General features: G+C 38.4%; 1 protein-coding gene across 1 annotated transcript in view; it reads left to right on the plus strand.

The window, feature by feature from the left end:
- Nucleotides 1-562: 562 nt before the first annotated feature.
- LOC113231848 (vacuolar protein sorting-associated protein 13) overlaps nucleotides 563-21,111 on the plus strand; it is a 117,422-nt gene continuing 96,873 nt past the window's right edge. The window contains exons 1-2 of the mRNA XM_026466384.1: nucleotides 563-933; nucleotides 1,030-1,116. Coding sequence (XP_026322169.1) covers nucleotides 834-933; nucleotides 1,030-1,116 — 187 coding nt within the window. The 5' untranslated portion in view covers nucleotides 563-833. The remainder of the gene's footprint in view (nucleotides 934-1,029; nucleotides 1,117-21,111) is intronic.

A 21,111-nucleotide genomic window follows, 5' to 3' on the forward strand; every position in this document is an offset into this window, starting at 1 on the left:
AAGGGCCCAAAACGTCGGTTTGTTTGAAAAAACAAATATACGCGATTTAAATTCGGAAAAACAGTTAAATTTTTTTCTAATCAATTTTTCAGAAAAATAAATATTTTTCCGCATATGTTTTTTTAAATATTTATCTTTTAATTGTCCATATTTGACGTTGACACCTGACAAAAGCTCAAGTTACTGAACGAAAACGATGGAAAAAACAAGTGGCGGTGGTGCGGTTGTTGGTTTTTTCGTGAAATAATTTTAAATCTCGTTCTTCTTTTGGTGGCTTTTAGCTATACATAATTTATTTTATAATTCACGCTAAAAAAAACTTCAAACTATATTTCTTAACGTAGAACATAATATGAGCTTCCAAATTACATTTTTCCAATGATTCGGGATCTTTCCGGATAAATTTCCACTATTTGAAATTTTTCGGAAAATTATCCAAACAGTAATAAATTAAATAACAATATTATTTTGCATTATTAATAATAATTGTCGGAATTGTTTGAGAGAAATCTGTGTCAAGTAAATAATGAGTTTTATGCTTGCAATACTAATATTTTGCGCCGCTCACGCCGCTGTCACTGCTGTCTTCCCAGTGTTGGATGTCTCGCGAATGAATTCTGGGTTAAAATCGTGAAATAAAATTTGGTTTTCAATACAATTTATGGAGCGTAATGCTCAGAGCTGTCGAAACAATTAAAGATTTTATTGTATCGGTGCTAAAGTGGCCGTTTAAAAGTGGATATTGAAAATTAATAAAGTTTTACTGCCGGACCATGACATGAGTGCAACAATATTTTGGTATATTGTGAGGGAATAATTATCGGTTTTGCACGATGGTATTTGAATCTATTGTGGTGGATGTTCTCAACCGTTTTCTTGGGAACTATGTGGAGAATTTGAACAGGTCACAATTGAAGTTGGGAATATGGGGTGGTGAGTAAAAATGTGTTCTAATTTCGCAATCGTGATGTCATTCGAACTTGCTATTTTTTGTGGTTATTATGTACTTTATTATGTTTTTTATTCCAGGCGACGTCGTTCTGGAGAATCTGGTGCTGAAGCAGAATGCGCTGGAAGAACTAAATATACCAGTTCAAACTGTATATGGACATTTGGGTAAGTGTATATGCAGAATATCACTATGTGCTAGTCTATGTGGTTATTATACGTTTATTATTAAATAAAATATGTGTGAAAGTAAATGGCTATAGAAATTGTCTTTAAAATTATGTATATGTACTCTTATTATTTATACTTAGATAGTCTGTTTGTGCTGTTATGGCAACAGCACAATTCAATATCAATTAGGTGTAATAAAATTTGGTTCTGTCGAAATTTATTCGTCGTTTTTTAACAGATGGAAATTTTGGATCTTTTATGAGGCACCATTTCATTCTGTCATTTTGTAAGCAAAGCAGTAAAATAAATACTGTAAAATAAAATTCTCAAACATATTTACTACCTCGCAATATTTACTTACTAAAAATTAAATGAAAAATTTCTACCTTTACATACCTACTTAATCTATTTGGAGCTTATAAACATTAAACGGAAACTTTTTATAAAATAAGACCATATCTTTTCTTTACTGTTATTTGTTGACTGAAGACAAAAGGTTTATGGCCCACTGATTCTTTGTTTAAGTTTTTTCTAATCCTAAAAAAGCGGACATACTTAATCTTCACCATAAAAAAGTTTTATGGAATTTGAAAATTTGTTTTGTATGAAAATGGGCCATAAAAATTTATAGTAGATTTATATATTCTACCTGTTTGTTGTAAAGGCAAATATGTTTATAAGATTTTTTCTAGTAATGCAACAGACCTATGCTTCTGCTTCCGCAACTGCCGAAGTTCCGCACGCTTTTTCACATCTGTTTCTGTTTCTGTTGCTGCAACTTTCATATAACAGAACTTTAATTCTATGTAATGTTGGTGATGGATTTCAGGCGCGCGTGCATATTGCTAGCTGGTGGGGTGCTTGTTTATTGCAATTATGAAACTAAAGACAAGCCCTGTTTGGAACTATTTCATTGAGATCTTTCTATAAAGTACTAATAAATACTAGACTGCCTCCGTGGCTGAATGGTTACCGTGCTGCACTGCCACGCAGAGGTCCCGGGTTTTATTCTCGGGCTGGAGGAAATATTTGTATGGCCTACATTTATTACTCTCATGAGTTTGGGTGTAATTTGTGATTGTCTATGTGTGTGTCCATTGCACCGTCAGCAGAAACCGTCTAACGCAACTTTAATGCTCCGCTCGATCAAAAAACTGGCGATCCAGGTGCAAAGACCATCTGGGAGCCCGTAGGATGGTAACTTCGATAGAAGAGCCTTGTGCCAGACCCGATCGAAAGCCTTAGCTATATCCAAACTCACGGCCAATGCTTCCCCCCTGCTCTCAATGGCAGCTGCCCATTGGTGAGTGAGATACACAAGAAGATCACCAGCACCGCGACCACGACGAAAGCCGTACTGGCGGTCATTAATCAGCTGGCGATCCTCAAGGTAATCTAGGAGCTGGTTGTTCACCACGCGCTCCATCACCTTAGAGAGCAAGGAGTCAAGTCAAGGAGTTATCGCAATTGGCCGGTAGTTGGACGGGTCCGAGCGATCACCCTTTTTTGGGATAGGGTGAACACAGGCAGTCTTCCACGAAGCCGGGACTACACCTAAGCGGTATGAGAGTTGGAAGAGGCGCGTTAAGACCGGAGCCAATTCAGGAGCGCACGTTTTGAGCACAACTGCAGGAATACCATCAGGCCCACTGGACTTCCTGACGTCGAGGGCGAAGAGAGCACGCCGTACCGCGCATTGCGTAAAGCGGATTTCTGGCATAGAGTGCCCACACCACGGGATAGTAGGTGGTGTATTACCCCCGTCGTCAAGATTTGAATTCGACGCAAAGAGAGAGCAAAGAAGGTCGGCTTTCTCTTTTGCGGAATGTGCCAGTGAGTCGTCAGGCTTGCGCAACGGCGGAAGAGACACCCGACAGAAGTTTCCCTGGACTGCCTTGGCGAGAGACCAGAAGGCACGGCTCCCAGAGGGATAGCCCACTAGTTTCTCGCCAATTTTGCGAACGTGCACGAACTTTGCAGCGGCTATTACCTTCTTGCAGGACCTGGAGGCGGCGTTAAATTTCCGCTTCAAATTGGGGGTATCGGGATCATTGACAACTGACGCAGCGGACCAGGCCCGGTAGGCCTCACGTTTTGCTTTTCAAGCATCAGCGCAAGACCCACCGAACCAGGGCCTAGAACGGCCCCCGACGCGCACTGTCGAACTTGGAATGAAACATTCCATGCCCGACAGTATCGCCTCGGCAACCGATAATGCGCAGTCATCAAGATCCTCCAAAGAGAAGCAGAGTCGCCCCCAGGGGAAGGAAGCAAAGAACCCACGCAATCCATCCCAATCGGCTGACCCATAATGCCAAACACGGCGCGTCCCAGGTGGTCGGGGACGTCCGGTCTGAGTGACGCATACCTCAGAACGGATCAGGAGATGGTCGGATGATCCCAAGCAAACATGGCGGGATACCCGAGTGCCGTCTGGGTGAGTCGTCAGCATTAAGTCGAGCAGGCTAGGGGTATGGCCCTCAATATCGGGAATTCTGGTGTGGCCATCCACTAATTGCATGAGGTCATTGGTCACGGCAAAGTCGCGAACAGCTCTCCAAGCATAATCGGTACGTGGTGATCCTAGCCACTCAACATGGTGAGCGTTAAAGTCGCCGAGGATCACCACCTCCGCTGAGGGGAGCTGTTGCAGGACTTCGTCGAGTGCCCGCTGAACGCGGCCCAAGAGTCGGTCGGTCTCCGAGTCTCCGCTGTGGGACCTGTAAAGGCACGCGTAGATATAGGTATGGCTCCCATAATCGACGCGCGCCCACAATAAGGACAGGTCCCTGTCTTCAAGACGATGAAGACGGCGACAGCAGATATCATCCCGGACGAACATGCACACCCCAGCCCGAGACAAGAATTTGTGTTCCAGGCTGTAACCGGGGTACATGAGGTACGAAACATCGGCCGGGGTAGATATCTGCGTCTCCGTCAAGAAAAACAAGGCCGGCTTGGACGCTTCTAGGTGGTGGTGTACTTCATTCAGATTCGAATGAAGTCCCCTGATATTGCAAAAGTCCACATTGAGTGTGGAACAGGGTGCCGCTGAGTACACGCTTTTCTTATTACGACTCGTCATATAAAAAAGGGTGAAACAAGGGAGAAAGGAGGATTGCTGCAGCCTCGACACTTCCACAGGCAAAGAATAGACCAGACCCCACCCTGAAGCACCAAGCGGTGCGCCCCTTGGAATGGGGGACGGAAGGGCCCCCGGTCCGACCTGTGGTTGGCCGACGGGTTCCACTCCGGGATCCCAGTCCGGCACGCCGACCAACGCACAGGCTTTTGACACTGGCGGCAGGACAGCCTCCCAGGCTGGGCAAGGCAAGGGTTCGGGTCCTCTACGAACCAGCGGGCGGTCAGCGGGCAACCGTTTCACCGGGTCTCCCTGGCCCCCACGGCAAGGCGGCACGCCCAGCGCAGCAGGGTAGGGAGAATCGGTCTACACGGACCGAGGAATTGGCGAGGCTGCAACAATCGGGAAGAGGGGACTGGTACTCGCGTGCGCCGTCGGAACACACCCAAAGGTATTTGGCGACGGGTTTCGACACGAGGGTGGTCGCCAACCAGGCGAGTAAGCACTCTACCACACAGCTAAACGGTGTTTGGAAATTACGCAAGGCCACCGTAAAAACCTCACAACCCAGGATTAGGGAATCTGTTGTTCATTTCGCACTACCCAGGAGACACGTGTGGGGTATCGAGAGTTAAAGCCCACGGACGCGAACAACACTGCCACCCCAAACTTGGTGTAATGGGCTGGTGTCCGCAACTCGACGTCGAGGCGCCTATTTTGCGTGTGGTGGGTGCAGGGTCCTACTGGTGCCACTCAAGGTCCTCCAGGAATCTCAGTAGCCTCGTCGGTTTGCTGAAGACTTTGGGGAGCGACTTTGGCACTCCAAGGTACTTCGCCCTGTAGTTGGCCACGCCGGAGCGCTGTAGTATGTGCGCAGCCGTTTCCTACCCCTCCATGCATGCTCTGCATAGAGGGCTGTCTGTGATATCTAAATTGAAAAGGTGTTTATTGTTATTGTTGTGACCATGACCCGTTAGGGCGGCAGTTAGAGTGCGAAGCTCTTGCCTTTTGAGTTTAATTAATATTCGTGATAGACTGGCATTGAGCGTTGGGAGTGCTTCCCTCGCCTTTCTACAAACCGTGAGGGTGGTCCATGTATTATTATGTGAAGATTTTGTACCTTTGTATATAGTTGTTCTGGACAATTGGTAGGGGAGGAACACTATGGGTTCTGGTCTTACAGCGTCCGTCTCTGACCCTTTTCTGGCTAGTTCATCTGCTGCGTCATTGCCACGTGAGCCGCTGTGTCCTTTAATCCACTGTAGAGTTACGTGGTTTTGTATACATACCTCCACGAGTGCTTGATGGCATTCATAAATGAGCCCTGAGCTTATGTCAGCTGTTCAGTGCTTGAAGTACTGACATACTGTCAGAGAGTAATCGAATGGAGTGATTCTTTACTCTTCTCGCTGTGATTGCTTCTGCCGCCATCTTGATACCCATGCATTCAGCCTGGAATACTGTGTTGTGGTCACCAAGCAGTGTTGATATCCTGATATTGAGGTCTTCTGAGAATACCCCAGTACCTGTTCCTGAATTTGTTTTAGATCCATCAGTGAAGACGCGGACCTCTCTGGGGTTCAGTCCTTCATTGAGATCTTCAAACAATTGTATCCTGTATTTTTTGTCAAAGATGTATTGTTTTGGGATCCTATACACAGCCGCCTCCAGTAGCGGTTCCTCATTGAGAGTCTTATAAAGGATTTCTGTATGTGGGGTCCTCTTGTGCTTCCAAAGGTGAAGGATGTGAAGGATATATTCTGTAATTTTATTTTATTTATCAAATGTAACACATCTGTGGTCTTTTGAGTCTGTTCAGCTTAGGCTCTTACAATATACGGTCATAGCATGCAACACTGAGTTTTACCGATTACACTGAATGTTTAAAAGTGATTCCTACTGCAAATTACATTCAAACCTAGCTGTCTTACTAAAAGACAGACTGGGAATACCCCACCCATAAAATCAAGTCATGCAATCATGTATTATACCTACTCAACTCTGTAACCAACAATGTGTACTGGATGGGGTTTTTAGCACAATATTTAAAGATTAAGTAAAAGCAAAACCAACCAGGTGCACGCCTGAGATGCATAAAGTGAGGTGTTACTGTATATGAACTTATGAAATAACCATTTCTTTATTTTAAATAACATTGTTTAGTACATGTTTGTTATTATTGTAATCTAATCTTTAAAGTCTATATGCTATCGAAGTAAATGTAAATAATGCCTATGTACCATTTATAGCTATAATATCACTATTTAATCACTGACCACCATGACCCACTTCTTTGGCAAAATGTTATCTATTTTGGGTGTTTTTGCACATGGTTAGATAATGAATTCTGATGTTAACAGGACATTCGATTTGATGTAAAACATCAGTATAATAATAGATAACAATAATAACCTCATTGCAAAAAAACAATTACCCAAAGTTGTGCTTAGCTGTGGACTTATTTCCCGAACGATATAACTTGGACCTTTTCAAAGCGAGAGTGAATAGGCATTATTTAGGTGTGCATGCTACATGTCTCATCGTCACTTTGCATCAGCTGAGATGGAGGTCGCGTCATGTCATTTTCATGAAATTGTCATTTTGAGCAAAATAGTGCGTCATGCTCATATTGCTATATGGTTCTGTTCTTTCTCTAAGCATGAGCTAATTTCTGCTCTTCAGTAATCTGATAATTCGCTACTTTCTTGTGGAGTTTTTTGCTTTGTTATTACTTTGTACTTCGCTCCTTCAATGTCTCTAAATACAGTTACCTTGACATAACCCATTGGTCGAGTTCTTAGGTTGTCCCGATTGTTACACATTGGGAGATAAATTATTTTTTCGGAACTAATTCGCGTATATTTGTTTATTCAAACAATCTAACGTTTCGGCTCTTTACCAATGAAGATTTCTCATTCACCCGTTAATTCCTCCGCGTCCTAAAGACGATGTCTCTTTTGGTAAAGATTCTTTAATAACTTTAAAAACACAGTTGGGCGTTAGGGACACACGTGTGTCCCTATGTCGGGTGATGGATTAAGCATGTACATTTAACCACCCATAACTATCAATCAAAAAGACATTTCTTCAAATATGCCATGCACTTCCCAACCCTACTACTTACCCGACTACAAACAAGGTTATCATAATTAACATGCAACAGACATATAATTGTTATAAAAACGGAATGACATCACACCGATCACATACAAACAAAAGCTGAAGGTCAAATAAAGTCTGATAAGGCTGTATGACTAATTTATTTAGAAGATGTATATTTAAATGCACAAGGTACACATACAATGTGTAAGTTTTTATTTAGTTTGGATAATATCATGGAACACTTTTTCGAATAAGGTTTCGGTTATTTTCTTCTTCTTCTTTTAAATGTTATGGCTCCATCGAAATAATCAATGATTTTGCCAATGTCAAGTAAAAATAACTATGTACGGTAGTTTAATATTATTATATAAATTATACAAAAAAAATGGCGATTTCGCCAATGTCCTGTGAGAATAAAGTCTCATTGTCGCCACGCCTAAGGTTCTGTCATACTGTAAATTACATAATGCGACATTCTGACATTCTTTTCTATCACAGCCTTTAATAGAGTATCTTTCTTCGCGTATATCTCTTCCAATTTCATTCAACTTCATAGGACTAAAATTGCCTGTTTATTGGTATTCTACAGAAAATATCACGGAGCTGCGAAGGAATTGCACGAATTAATTCCGCCTTCTCCTTTCCATCATCGGGGGACCACGCGCAGGCTGGGGTTCCACCCCTATGTTGTGGATATCCCAAGAATTCGCATGCTTTTCGCTTTCGCTTTTCGCTTCCACATTTATATGGCGAACGGCTATGGAGTGAAATTCCCTGCCTGCAGATTTGTTCCCGGAATGCTATAATGTTGTATATAACGTTATCTTTTCAAGGCGAGAGTGAATAGGCATTATTTAGGTGTAACATGCTTCACCGTCGACTTCATCGACGCCGAATTTATGACGCCGGGACTGTTGGGCTAGTTCCCTACTTTTAGGTATCATAACAAACTAAATTTGTTAACGCTGATATCACAAAAGTGATACTAAATCGCGACACAATTCGCGACACTCATTTTAGTTATTATAATAATGAAACCATTTTAAAAATAGGCAGATTAGTCACGGCATTCCTCTCATATAAATTGCAAAAAACCACAAACGTATTAAATAAGATAACATAAAATTTATGATGTAGGTTAGATAAGCGGAGTATTGGTGCTGAAAATAACTTGTATTTATTTAAAAAAAACGTGTCAACATGGATCTGTGACTCAACTACAAAAGATCATGGAGTGCATAGCCCTGACTGGTATTCTACCACAGTTTGTAATGGTTGAGAACACTCTAAAAATTAACAGACGCGCGCGCGCACACACACACACACACGCACACGCACCCGCGTACACACATCTGATCAAAATGGACACATTAAAAACTTTAACAATACAAAACAACACACCTTTTGCACTTATTGAAAACAACCCACATCCCATGTTATGTTTACTCACTTGTATTGTATTTTTATTGTGTCCTACTATGAACTGTCACTCCATATATAGGAACATAATTGTGATATATTTTGTGAATAAAAATGATTTTGTATCTCGTTTGACTGTCTAAAGTTATAGGAAATAAATAACTGACGTGTCTAGTACGATTATTAAGTACTGTCAATGTGTGGTCAATATCATATACTTTCGTAACTGGTTGCAGTTTCGCGAATGGTTTAGTTCATAGATTTATTTAACTACCTCCGTGGCCGAACGGTTACCATCCGGACTATCACGCAGAGGTCCCAGGTTTGATGCCCTGGTCGAGAGAAATATTTGTATAGCCTACACTTATTTCTCTCGTGAGTTTATGTGTAATTTGTGGTTGTCTATGTGTGTAAACCATAATTCCACTCGACATGAAAAATCTACTCTTATGGTATTCATATAATTGGCACGAACTCTATGGTCATAGACCAGGCCCATATCTTTCAACTTAACTTTTGATTACAGTGCCCCTCTTTATCAACCTATTGATTAGACGGGAAGTTATAGGTAGTGCTATAATCTGCGCAAGCAAGACCGCACAGGGAATGGTCCCTTTTATAGAAAAGTTAGGCCATGAACCCAGTTCAGCCCGTGGACAGGGTTGTCACAGAAAGTTATCACTGACTTCATCCGGTGCTCAAAAGGCTAGCGCCTTGGATGAGCGACCCTGGATGCAGTACAGTACCCTCCCTATTTCCCAGATAGGTACCGGAGCTGTAGGCACGCTGACATCCCGTTGTGCATTGCACAACTAGCGATTGCCACTGCTAAGCCGTAGAATTTAAATTCAACTACCAACTCTCCTCACCGTTGACAAAGCTGTAGGTAGGCACTGTCACTTCCCGACGCCGAAGTGTCTTCCCATTATTCCTACGTAACTGGATAGACCGGAGGACATCTAAATTATTCTCTACTAGTTATCTGGACTAGCACCGGAGATATCAGTCGCAGTGTCCAGTGACAGTGTCCGGACATAGTTTCCAACTCAAAGACCAATACAATCCTACTATTGAGTAGAAAATATGAGATAAGATGAAATCATATTAAATGTTAATAGACGAAACCTAACTAATTATAAAGTCGCTAAATTTTTTTTTGTCGCTAACTAGAAACAAAATGTCGCTTAATCTCGCGACAGTCGCTAGGTTGTCAACACTGACCTTATATATCTTACAATTTTACTTTTCAAGGCGAGTGTGAATAGCTATTTTTTTTATGACGTGTTTTTGTGACAAAGTGAAGGAACAAACAAGTCGTGTGTCTGGTCGTAAGCGACATGCCTGTCCATAGCGGTTGTACTGCCAGGCATAGCTTTAAATCGCAAAGATCTTAGGGGCACTGCCACCGCGCTTCTCACTCTGAGACATAACTTGACAAAACCCACGTGTGTGGCTGCAATTTCTCCAGCACCCTTACCCTTCAACCGGAACGCAGTAAATGCTCACATTATCGCTTGGCGGCAAAATAGTTAAGGTGGCAGTACTTCCCTGGACGAACTCTTTCACAAGGAGCTCTACGCTACTAAACCTCATCGCCTTTGGCTTACTTTTTATAAAAAAAACAAAGTAAGTGACTTTAGTCACAAGATTTATAATTTTGAATTCGTTCAATTTAATTAGTCACAACCTATGAGTCTTAAAATAGCATATGACGAGAGCTATAGCAAAATTCTTGCTTAAAATTGATTCTTCATTATAAATAAAGTGGTGGCTATACATTTAAGCCCCTCCCTCTTTTATGTCTATGACTAACTGTAACCTACCATGTTTCACATTAGAGCCAGTACAAGGCTCTGTTATAGAAGCAATGCAACTACAAACATAATGACAATCGGGTTACTATGTAGACGGATGCACACACACTAATGATCTTAGTACTAATATTGATGATTTCATAAAACAAACAAATAATCACGACTCTAGTTAAATTCGATATGGAATAAATGTTAACAAAGAAAAAAGTTTTTAAGACTTTTCACCTCAGACTGTTTTACAGTTATCACAATTACAATATTTTTCCCCTAAATTCAATTATTTAGTTCATACCATTTATCTTATTCATTCTTATTTTATATTTTATTAATAAATTTTACGTATGAATAGGAATTTTGCAAACTTTATAACAATTAATCAGGTAATTATTACTTCTACATAACCCAATTATATATTACCAATTCAAATTATGCGAGCAGGCGGTCGGCAGGACCAGCCGAAATAATGAGCATAGACTAAAATGTTCTTTTCCTATGCCGTCATTGGTTGCCTTTAGATATACATATAATGTCTATGGTTGCCTAGCAACGTTTTGTTATGAAACATTCTATGCCGACTTTGGCTAGAGCATCGAGTATATAACCAGAAAAAGAGACGAAATAGGGGCAAAATAACTAATTATAAAACAAACGAAATCACGTTTGATCGGTAATTAAATGTGAAATATGTAATTTTTCAATTCTCGTCCATTATAGCAATGCTTAAGTAAAACTGGACTAATTGAAGTGAAACAATTGACGACACCCGTCAATTGTTTCGAATTCGGGCTGGCCAATTGGAGCGCAGTTGTCACCGTAATTTTTTTGGTAGAATAGTTTTCAAACAAATTTAATGACATTTCGTCTCTATTTCTGGTTATATACTCGATCGTATACTCGAGAGTATAGGTAAAATTGTACAGTATTTTCAGAGTTATTGACTACTGTACCTAGTTAATATCGAACAAATTATTATCGTGTAAATCTGGTTATTGTTCCAAATAAATATTTTTTTTGACGAAAATTAATTATTACAACAGAACATTACATTTTTTTATTTAACTGTAAAACTTTTTTTAAGTAAGGAATTTAAATATTTTTTGTAACCCTCTTCTTAGACGAGACCCTTCTCAAATCAAACTATATATATTCAAAATTCATTATACTCCGTCCAACCATTTATTTAACTTTTGACAGCTCGAATTCTAATCAATTAGTGTTGTCCTAATGCGTTTCCGATTCGATTTTTTGTAACAATCGATTTTATTTACGAAGAAATTTTAATCGTGAATGTGAGCGGGTTCTAACGAGAAGATATTATCTGATTCGAATAGTGATGTTGCAATTTGTGTACTCAAGAATTAGTAATTAATGTTATTGAGGATTGAAGTGATAATTCCCGTTCATATGGAGAAGGATCCGACGATTCAAGTCTGTACGGACGGCAAAAAAACCAGCTCCGCCGCTGGTGATATCACCATCGGCATCCATCCCTCAAGGATTGGCCTTGGGTAACGTTTTTCTGCAAATGGGCTTTTTCTAAACACGTCTAAGTCGAACCTAGTGTAGTTCTCAGGAAGAAATCCCGTATCATGCCCAATAATCATCTCTGAGGTTCCACTTTGCAACACATGCAAGTTCTTGGTCTTCACTATAGACTCAAACTTAAGCTGGAAAGCCCGTATTCAGTCTCTGTGCGAGAAACTTGGAGGTGCAACGTACGCACTGCGGAAACTGCCTCCCCTTGTGTTCACTGCGGTGTTGAGGCAAACGTACTTTGCATATATCCATTCATTGATGTCCTATGGTATTACAATGTGGGACAATTCGTATTCGTTCTCCAGAAACGCGCACTACGAACCCTAGTAGGCATAAAAGGTAATCAGTCCTGTACAAGCCTTTTTCGAAAGCACTACGTGGTGACGGCGTATTCACAGTACATTTCCGATGTACTTGTTTTTGTGTGTAAAAACATACATATGTACGACTATTATGTAACATAGGAGCACTGAAACCCGTTGCTCACCGAACCGAACTCGCAACGAGAAATCAGCGATTTGACGAACACCTAACCACAAGTCTAAAAAGTGTTACAAATGACAAAGTGTTTTGTTCCCAACTGAAAGACGTTTTATTGGATAATGAATTCTAGTGTAGAGGAATTTATTTTAAAGAAATTGTAATTTTAATTATATTTTAATTTTGGACGTTTGTTTTTTGTTAATATTTAATTTTTATTTGTATTTTTATAGTTCGAATTTTTTTTTAATTATTAAAAATTATTAAAAAAAAAATTTATAAAATTATTGTTTACATTAATGACGATCATGTTATCCCTTGACATTATATTTCAAATTGTAATATTATGAAATTGATAATATGAAATAAATGAAAAAAAATTCATCATAATAAACCATTGACTTACAAATAAATGGACGACGGGTCTAATACAAAAACCACGAAAAAAATGTCCCAAGTCAACCTATTCGAAATTTAAATTGTAATGTCATCGCAGTATCGCGCTGTCAGTAGAACAAATGAAGACTAAAGCGGAGTGTCGCGCTCTGTATACGATTTTAGCGCCTTACAAGTGCGGACACTTTTTAGCGCGGACCCGACGTCCATATAATTGTAAGTCAATGTAATAAACAATAAAAATGTATTAGGTATAATTATTTATAATTTATGTCATTTCATTATAATTTATTAGATGGGTACCAAAATGTATCAACTTTTAGTTATCTTCGTTACATGATCTATTAGCTCGATAAATGTCGGAGCTAAAGAGCATAGCTTCACTATAATTAAAAATGAAAAGAGTCCAGGAAATATTGCATTTTTTTATCTACGGTTGTATGTCAGTAATTACGGAACTTCGGAGGCATGCATGTCAAAAGTTAAATAAATGGTTGGACGGAGTATAAGACAAAATTTTAAATTTCACCTATTCGTGTCGAAAGGGACTAAATTTTAATTTTTGTTTCATTAACGGTTACAACAGTTTGGTAATTTTTAACGCATTGGTACTAACAAAACAAAAAGCCAATTATAGGCTACGTTAGTGGGTGATTAATTAGAGTTACGTCTTAGAAAGAATCAGAAACAGTGTAATAAGAGAGAGTTGTAGTGTGAACGATGATATAGTTGACTAGAATAAGAAAGATGCTTCGTGTGATCATGTGGAAAGGTCAAATATAAGTAAAAGAACACGAATTAATAGACCAAACGTGGGGAAAAGTCGACCTTGACGTGCGTAATTTGCTCGGGGTATGGTAATAAAATTTTAAGGGTGTTAACTATGATAAATTCTGTCGACAAAACACAACATATGAGGGTATTTTAAACTGTAAAATTGCGACAAAAAACATTTTTTAACCACCCTTTTCTTATTAGTATAAAATGTAAATAGTGATTATCGTCGCTTAGCAGACAACGCCGCTTTAGTAATTTCGAGTAAATTTTATAGGTGATTTAAAATACTACGTATATGATTTGTATACAAGATTTTTTGAGCTATTGTTAGTAGATTTGTAACGAATATTTGGTTACTATTCGGTATTCGGCATATTCGTCCTATTTCTTTCTATTCGGTCGAATTCCGAATACCTAAAACGTGAGGAAGTAATAAGAAATACACTGTAAATAGTAATGTAATTATGAATGCTCGAAAATATCCAAGGTGTAATATAAGCAAGCTGGCTACGTTTTCTAAAAGATCAAAAAAAGTAAGTAAGTAGTTCAGTCATGACTTAATAAAGGCTAACAAAATCAATCAAGTACTCCTATTATTTGCTAACCAATATAAAATTAAGTTTTTGAAACTCAAGGAGTGAAATTAATAATTATCACTATACAAAATTATTTATCACAACCGAAGTTAATAAGTGTTATTTAACGTGCCAATTTTTGTACGTGCGTTAATCAGGCTGAACATTAGGGTATTCGGCCACGCTCTTGGCCGAATATACTATTCGTTGCAACACTAATTGTTAGTAATAGTTGCTTATGGATAAAAAAATATTGTATGTGTCTTGGCAATATAATTTTGATTGACATTCGTTCATTGGTCGACCAAGACGAACTTACCATGACCAAATTGAGGATGTCCTAAAGAAACGTCAGTTCAAAGAGTATCCTTAACCGACGGGCATGTACGATCTCAAACTCAAATCGCCTTTCTTTCATAGATAAGCAAATTGCACTTGGAATCGTCATATTGATAAACTCTACTGCACGTTTATAAGGCAGACGGGGGGTCAGAAGAATCAGCAAGAAACTCTAGGAGTTGCTCTTCGTGAATATACCTTTGAATACATTTATCATTTACAATATTTATTTTAAACATCTTAGATCGAGAATACCTGCAAGAGCTAAACGGGCACTACCACGGATTTTTGTCATCCAAGTACGCGGAAGCTGTATAATAAATAACCTTTACCTACCCCGATGGGAAAAGAGCGATAACGTTCAAAAGTAAAAATCGCCAATTTTACCGCAGTGTTGTTTCTTGAGCGACGTATTGTTTTATTGTAATTTTAGATAGTTTACTTTCTAAGTGGTCGTTTATTTTCTTAGCTTTCAAATGACATTAAAATTGAGCCTGTGGGAGTCTGTGAACCAACCTCTTAGATGTATAAGCAGGCAAGGTCTAGTAAAAACGGTGAATAAATCGGTATTTATGAAAACGTAGAACAGGACGTCAGGTGTTTGAAGGTTCGATTTGAAAGACAGTAGTCTTTACTCAATTAGACATAACATTATTGTAACTAAAAGAATACAAACATTATCACAATGCGCGTACATTACTGACCTTCTGACCTAAGATTCACTAATTGACCTTATGTTAGTCATCGGTAATAAACAGAAACGTTATGAGCAGCTATAAAATGTGTATTATCACAAAATACACAAGTTGACGTTAATGGATCGGCAATATTTTTAGAAAGGAAAAGTGGAAGGCAAGCGTGATTGTATGTTACTATGACAATTTTTTTAAAATAAATTTATTTCATGACCTTTGAAATAGAATTCCTTCAGTCGAAATATTAGAGATAGGAAACGTAGAAAGTAATATAAAATAGTAATAGTGGGAGCTTAAGTAGTAGAACAAATTTTTTTTTTTTCTATCAAAAAGTCAGATAAAGCTTCGAGGACAACATGTTGTTTACTTATTGAGCTCTTAAATCTTAAGAAAGAGAACATAATATTTTAATTCCTACTATGCATATGGCGCGTCTAATGGTATTTCGTCCGGCGGCGACGACATGGTCGGCGGCGTCGAAAATATTTTTCAGGTGTTTAAAAAAACACAAAAACATTGTATAAACTACCATTGTATTTATTTTCAAAGTTTTTTACACTTTTTTTGTCTGCGCCCCAAACCTGCTAATTTTAAATTAACTCAGTTGTGTGTCGATAGTGTCAAAGGCAAGACTTGTACGTTTTGTATTCTGCTAAAAGTTGCGTAGTAGCTTGTCGGTGGCTAGCCATTGAGTTACCATTCAACTGCCATTGCAATTTTTTGGTATTCTGCTCCTCAAATTTTTTTTATACATATTCGCGCGCAATAAAATTTGAATAAGCGCGCGCTATTGGCTGTCTCAATCAGATCGAATTTAGATAGCCAATAACGCGCGCTTATTTCAATTTTATCGCGCGCGTCGCGACTATCATGCGTAAGCCGTAGCCATAAGTAGATAAAGCACCTGTGTTATGGAAATGGACGAAAAAAAAACAATGGAAGTGCCTGAAGTCTCGATTACTATGAGAACTGGTGGCGCCAAAACTCACACATTTTAAATTTGAAACACTACAAAATCTTGATATTGATTGGTCGTAGTTTCAAATTTAAAAAGAAATAACAAATTTTGGTTTGTTAATGTAATTTAAACTACCCTGTTGGCATATCGTTGAAAGTGCAATACCATCAATACTTATTACAAATTACGTTTTGATAATAATTAAATTTCAATCATTGTGCTGCCATCTGGCGTTTAATTTCTGAACCACGACGAAATGGAGCTATTAATTCAGTTCTCCAAACAAGAAGCGACCAAATTGCAGGGGTATAAGCTTTACTTATTTTTATACTTTACTTTACTTTTTTATTAAACGTTTATTGTAACAAAAAAATTAATTCGATAAACAGAAATTCTAAAATTTATAAAAATAAGACTCCGATGATATGAAATACACCACGGGTAATATTTTTGGTGCGGGTATCATTCATTATCTCCACGCCGACTTTACGCCGGTCAAGTACAATCGGCGGCAGCGTGGAAAAATCTTCGGCTTTGTGTGTGTTTTATGAAAATAACTTCATGATTTCCCTAGCGTCAAGGCAAGAATGAAATTGTATTTACTAAACAAACATGCGATACCTCGCTACTAGTCGTATTATTTGTATAAGTATAGAGTGTACACGTTATATTGCGTACCTCTTCCCGTAAAAGGAGCAATGGGTCAATAGTTGCCGGTATTCGGACGAAATTGATCACAATGGCTATTTGACAAGCAATTATGCGATGATGGTTTAATTAAATTTGTGCCTTATTTGGTAAAGGATAAGGTCTATAGCAGAATATCGACGTCGATATGGACGCCATAGTGTATGTCGACCAGTCTTAAGATCCATTTAATGTATTGCATTTTATATAATTATAACGTTTTTATTAAAAAAAAGACCGCTAAAGTTAGATCCGCTTTGGCTGTGTACGTTATCGTGGTCTCCTCAACGATAAATGAAACCGATGATATAGAAGTCCTTGTCAAAACGAATGACTCCAAACACAAGGCAGCTGCTGTACACTGTTGAGGAGTTCCTCTCATCTATCTGCCATCTCCATCATCAGCTGTAGGTCACCATAACATTTTACTTTCATTGAAATTACATCTATTGCCAAATTTTATTGAAATTGGTTACAGAAAGAGGATGAAATTCAATAAACTGAAATCATTCCCTAATTTGCCATCCTTAGAGCGGTTACACACGGCTTCTAGCAGCGATGCAGCCGCGCGACTGCATCAATACAAACGCGCGATTGCATCGATGCAATCGCCTGTAAATCTCAAGTGTAGCGGTGCAATCGCTCGTTCGCGCGTATGCATCTCTGCTAAAAGTCGCCTTGTGTGACTACTCTTAATTGTGACATGTCTTCTTAAAATTTGAATTGCATCGTTACTGAGGGGTATCCCCTTTTCAACAAAAACAGAATCATACAAATCAGTTCACAAATATTGAAGTAATCGCCTAACATACACCCGAGAAAAATACATTCGAATTGAGAACAAAATGTTGGTTTTTCATTTATGGTTTACTTTTTTTTTCGGATCTAAATCGTTTTTCAAACAAATAAACGTTTCGGGCTATTTACAGGCTACCCTATTCTGTACGATACCTCTAGTCACTATTATTATTAAAATTTATAAAAAAAGTTTATTATATTTTTTTCACAAAATATCTATTGTAAATGTAAATTACCATATTTTATAATAATTCGTATCAAACACGCGCCTTGCAATAAATTCTCGAGAAATTTGCTTTTTCTAGAAACCTGATCTTTAATACGAGAAATATAAGTACAGGCTGACGTCGAACTTCTTGGGCGTTACCCAGAATACTCAGACCGGAACCAACGTAATAAGTATTGTCACGAGGGGTATAGCTCTATTGCATTGCGAGAGGTACTTTTATGAATATGAACTGGATTAATCCTTAAAAATATACTTTATTATATTCCTTTACATAGTTCGGCTTTGGGTTACAAATCAATAATCTTAATTGTCAAGATCTTCCATTCTTTTCTCTTAGTTCTTTTTCAAAGCATTCTAAATATGAATCTATTCACTCAGCCAGTGATTCTACTCATAGAGTACAGCCTAGTCTATAGTATCTATAGTAATGTGTTCGTTTAGTAAATTCGTTCAAACAGAAAGGTCTGAAAATAGACTAATGCTATTTATTAAGCAAATAAACAACTTAGTGACTAATAACCGACTCCAAATAAAGGAGAAGGTTCCCACCTCGACTGTATCTTTGTTTTTGTATGTATGTTGCGCGATAACTCGGATACAGCAATTGGGAAGCGATTTTGATGACTCTTTTTGTTGGAAAGAGGGTACCTCGGTAGTGGTCCCATTTAAATTGGAAGAAAATATTCTTTATAATTCTTTGAAACTATACTTATTTTTTTACATGTCAACACAACCTGTGTTTTCGTAAATAAACGAATATGGAATTACGGAATTTGAATGCAGGAGCTCCTCGTATAACACTCATAGTGTTTAACTCCCTGTGTCACGGAAGTGGGAGATTGATAAAAAATGTAGGTTTGAACGCTTTATCAGAATTCTATACCTAAATTCTTTGTTAAAAAATTTAAAAATTGTTTTATTGTACAGTAAGGGCGCGTTCCCATTATGCCGTAATGTTTTATTTATCGTTTGACGACTGTCGCGTCTAGCCTGTTGCCATATAACGACTTTCTGTCGCGGCTGTGTCGTGGACGTTTACTATATCATTGAACGACTGTCGTATTGGTCGTGTTTAGCTGTTCCCACTGGATCATCGTGACGACAATTTATCGGTTCACGGCAGCCGCCTTTTCTTTTGCACGACAGAATTGTTTAAAGTTGCGATTATCTGTCGTCACATTTTTATCGCGCCGTTTGATTTGTCGTCAAACGTCTACCGTTCTAGCAAGAGCTAGAAATACAATGGTCACGAGAGTCTGTCGTCGTAACGACAAAAAAGTCGTGAACGACAGTTAATCGTGTTGTGCTGTATGTGAACAACCTCATTTAAATATACAAGCCCCGACACTTGAAACTGCACGACTATCGGTCTGTATAATGGGAACGCGACCTAAAGTGTTTACATGCATACATATGTACATACATACATACATACATACCTACATACATACATACATACAGACAGATGAGTAAAACGATCAGATCAGCATCGGGATAATAATAACGCACACACACAACATAGCTCCCACTAGGGAAACCCTGTGTCGCGGGTGCCATGGACATATACATGGACAACCACAAATTACACCCAAACTCACGAAAGAACTAAATGTATTCCATACAAATATTTCTCCCGGCCCGGGAATCAAACCTGGGACCTCTGCGTGGCAGTCCGGCATGGTAACCTTCCGGCCATGGAGGCAGTTAAGTTTACAATCACGCCCATGATAGGTTCGCTCCGTCACTTGGTATTGTAAAAAAAAACGTAAAAATCCCTACTTGTGTCGATCGTGTGCGATTTTTGCACGGCCGTCGAGAGCCGTCAATATTTCTCGCGCTCGGTCTGTGGAGTTCCTGAATTTCAGTAAAAATAGATTCATAATTAGAATGGTTTCCGTATCAACTCTAAAAATACACAACCGAAATAGTTTCGGATTGTTCCACTTTTGCAGTAAGTAGTGCGCGAGAACATTATGACTGTTAGCGTCAATTAGGTCAATGTTAGTGATCGACATAAAGCATCGAGATGAAATATATAATAAAATGTGATTTTATGTCTCGAATAGAATAGACATAATGTATGTGGTCTATGTGCAGAGATCGGATGTCTGCATTTTAAATATTATAAATCTTTAAATAGGCAGATTATATTTATTTATATGTATATTCAAGTAAGTAATACACGTACCTACAATCAAGTTGTGTAACTATAAGGAAAAATAAGTTTCATTCGATTGTTATTAGATATTGAGTCATTATCGCCAACTTAGTGCAAACAAATTAAAAAAATTAAAATAATTTTACAGGAGAGGGTTTTAAAATATTTCTACATATAAATTTGATAGTAAATTGAATTTTTCTATACATTATAGTAATAAATTACGTAACCGATTATGTAACAGCTACATTTTTTTTGGATGGATGGATTGGATGTTAAGCCTTTTTATGGCGCTTACAATAATTTTGCTATCTCTATCTAAAGATTTTTGAGACTTTCAGGCGTTTAGCGCGGGAATACACGTCCGATTTCGTATCTGATGGTCGGATCCGACTATCGGATCGGATTCACTCAATACACGTCCGATAGGCGTCCGAATCTTTCGTCAGAATTTTTCTGATCTAACTGCAGTGTTGCCAATATGTGGGGAATTCCCGAAATGCAGGGAATTTCAACTAGACAACTCGTTTGGGGATTTTGTGGAGATTACGGCTATGCGGGGAAATGCCCTCGCATTCTAGCATTTTATCATATTTTGATTACTGATAAAAACACTATCTTTTTGGTTGTTTATAAACGATATTGATATTTTTTTCAATGTCGCACATTCCCCGCTTATGTAACAACATTTATATAGAATGATTAGCAAACCGCTTATATGTATAAAATTATCCGGAAGGATTTGAATCACTTTGTCTTGAATTGTAAAATGACTACTATTATCAGTCACCGACAAGAACCTGGGTCTTAGAGCTTAGCTTAAATATTAAGGTGTAAAGTTAATTTAACTTGGTGAGTTTATTTCTAATTATAGCGTAACGTATATATATAGATGGGCACATTTTGACTTCCTTATTTGATATATTTTTAAGCGTAACAATAATAAT

The sequence above is a fragment of the Hyposmocoma kahamanoa genome, unplaced genomic scaffold (genome assembly GCF_003589595.1).
Source record: "Hyposmocoma kahamanoa isolate Upper Pololo Valley unplaced genomic scaffold, ASM358959v1 66, whole genome shotgun sequence".
NCBI lineage: Eukaryota > Metazoa > Arthropoda > Insecta > Lepidoptera > Cosmopterigidae > Hyposmocoma > Hyposmocoma kahamanoa.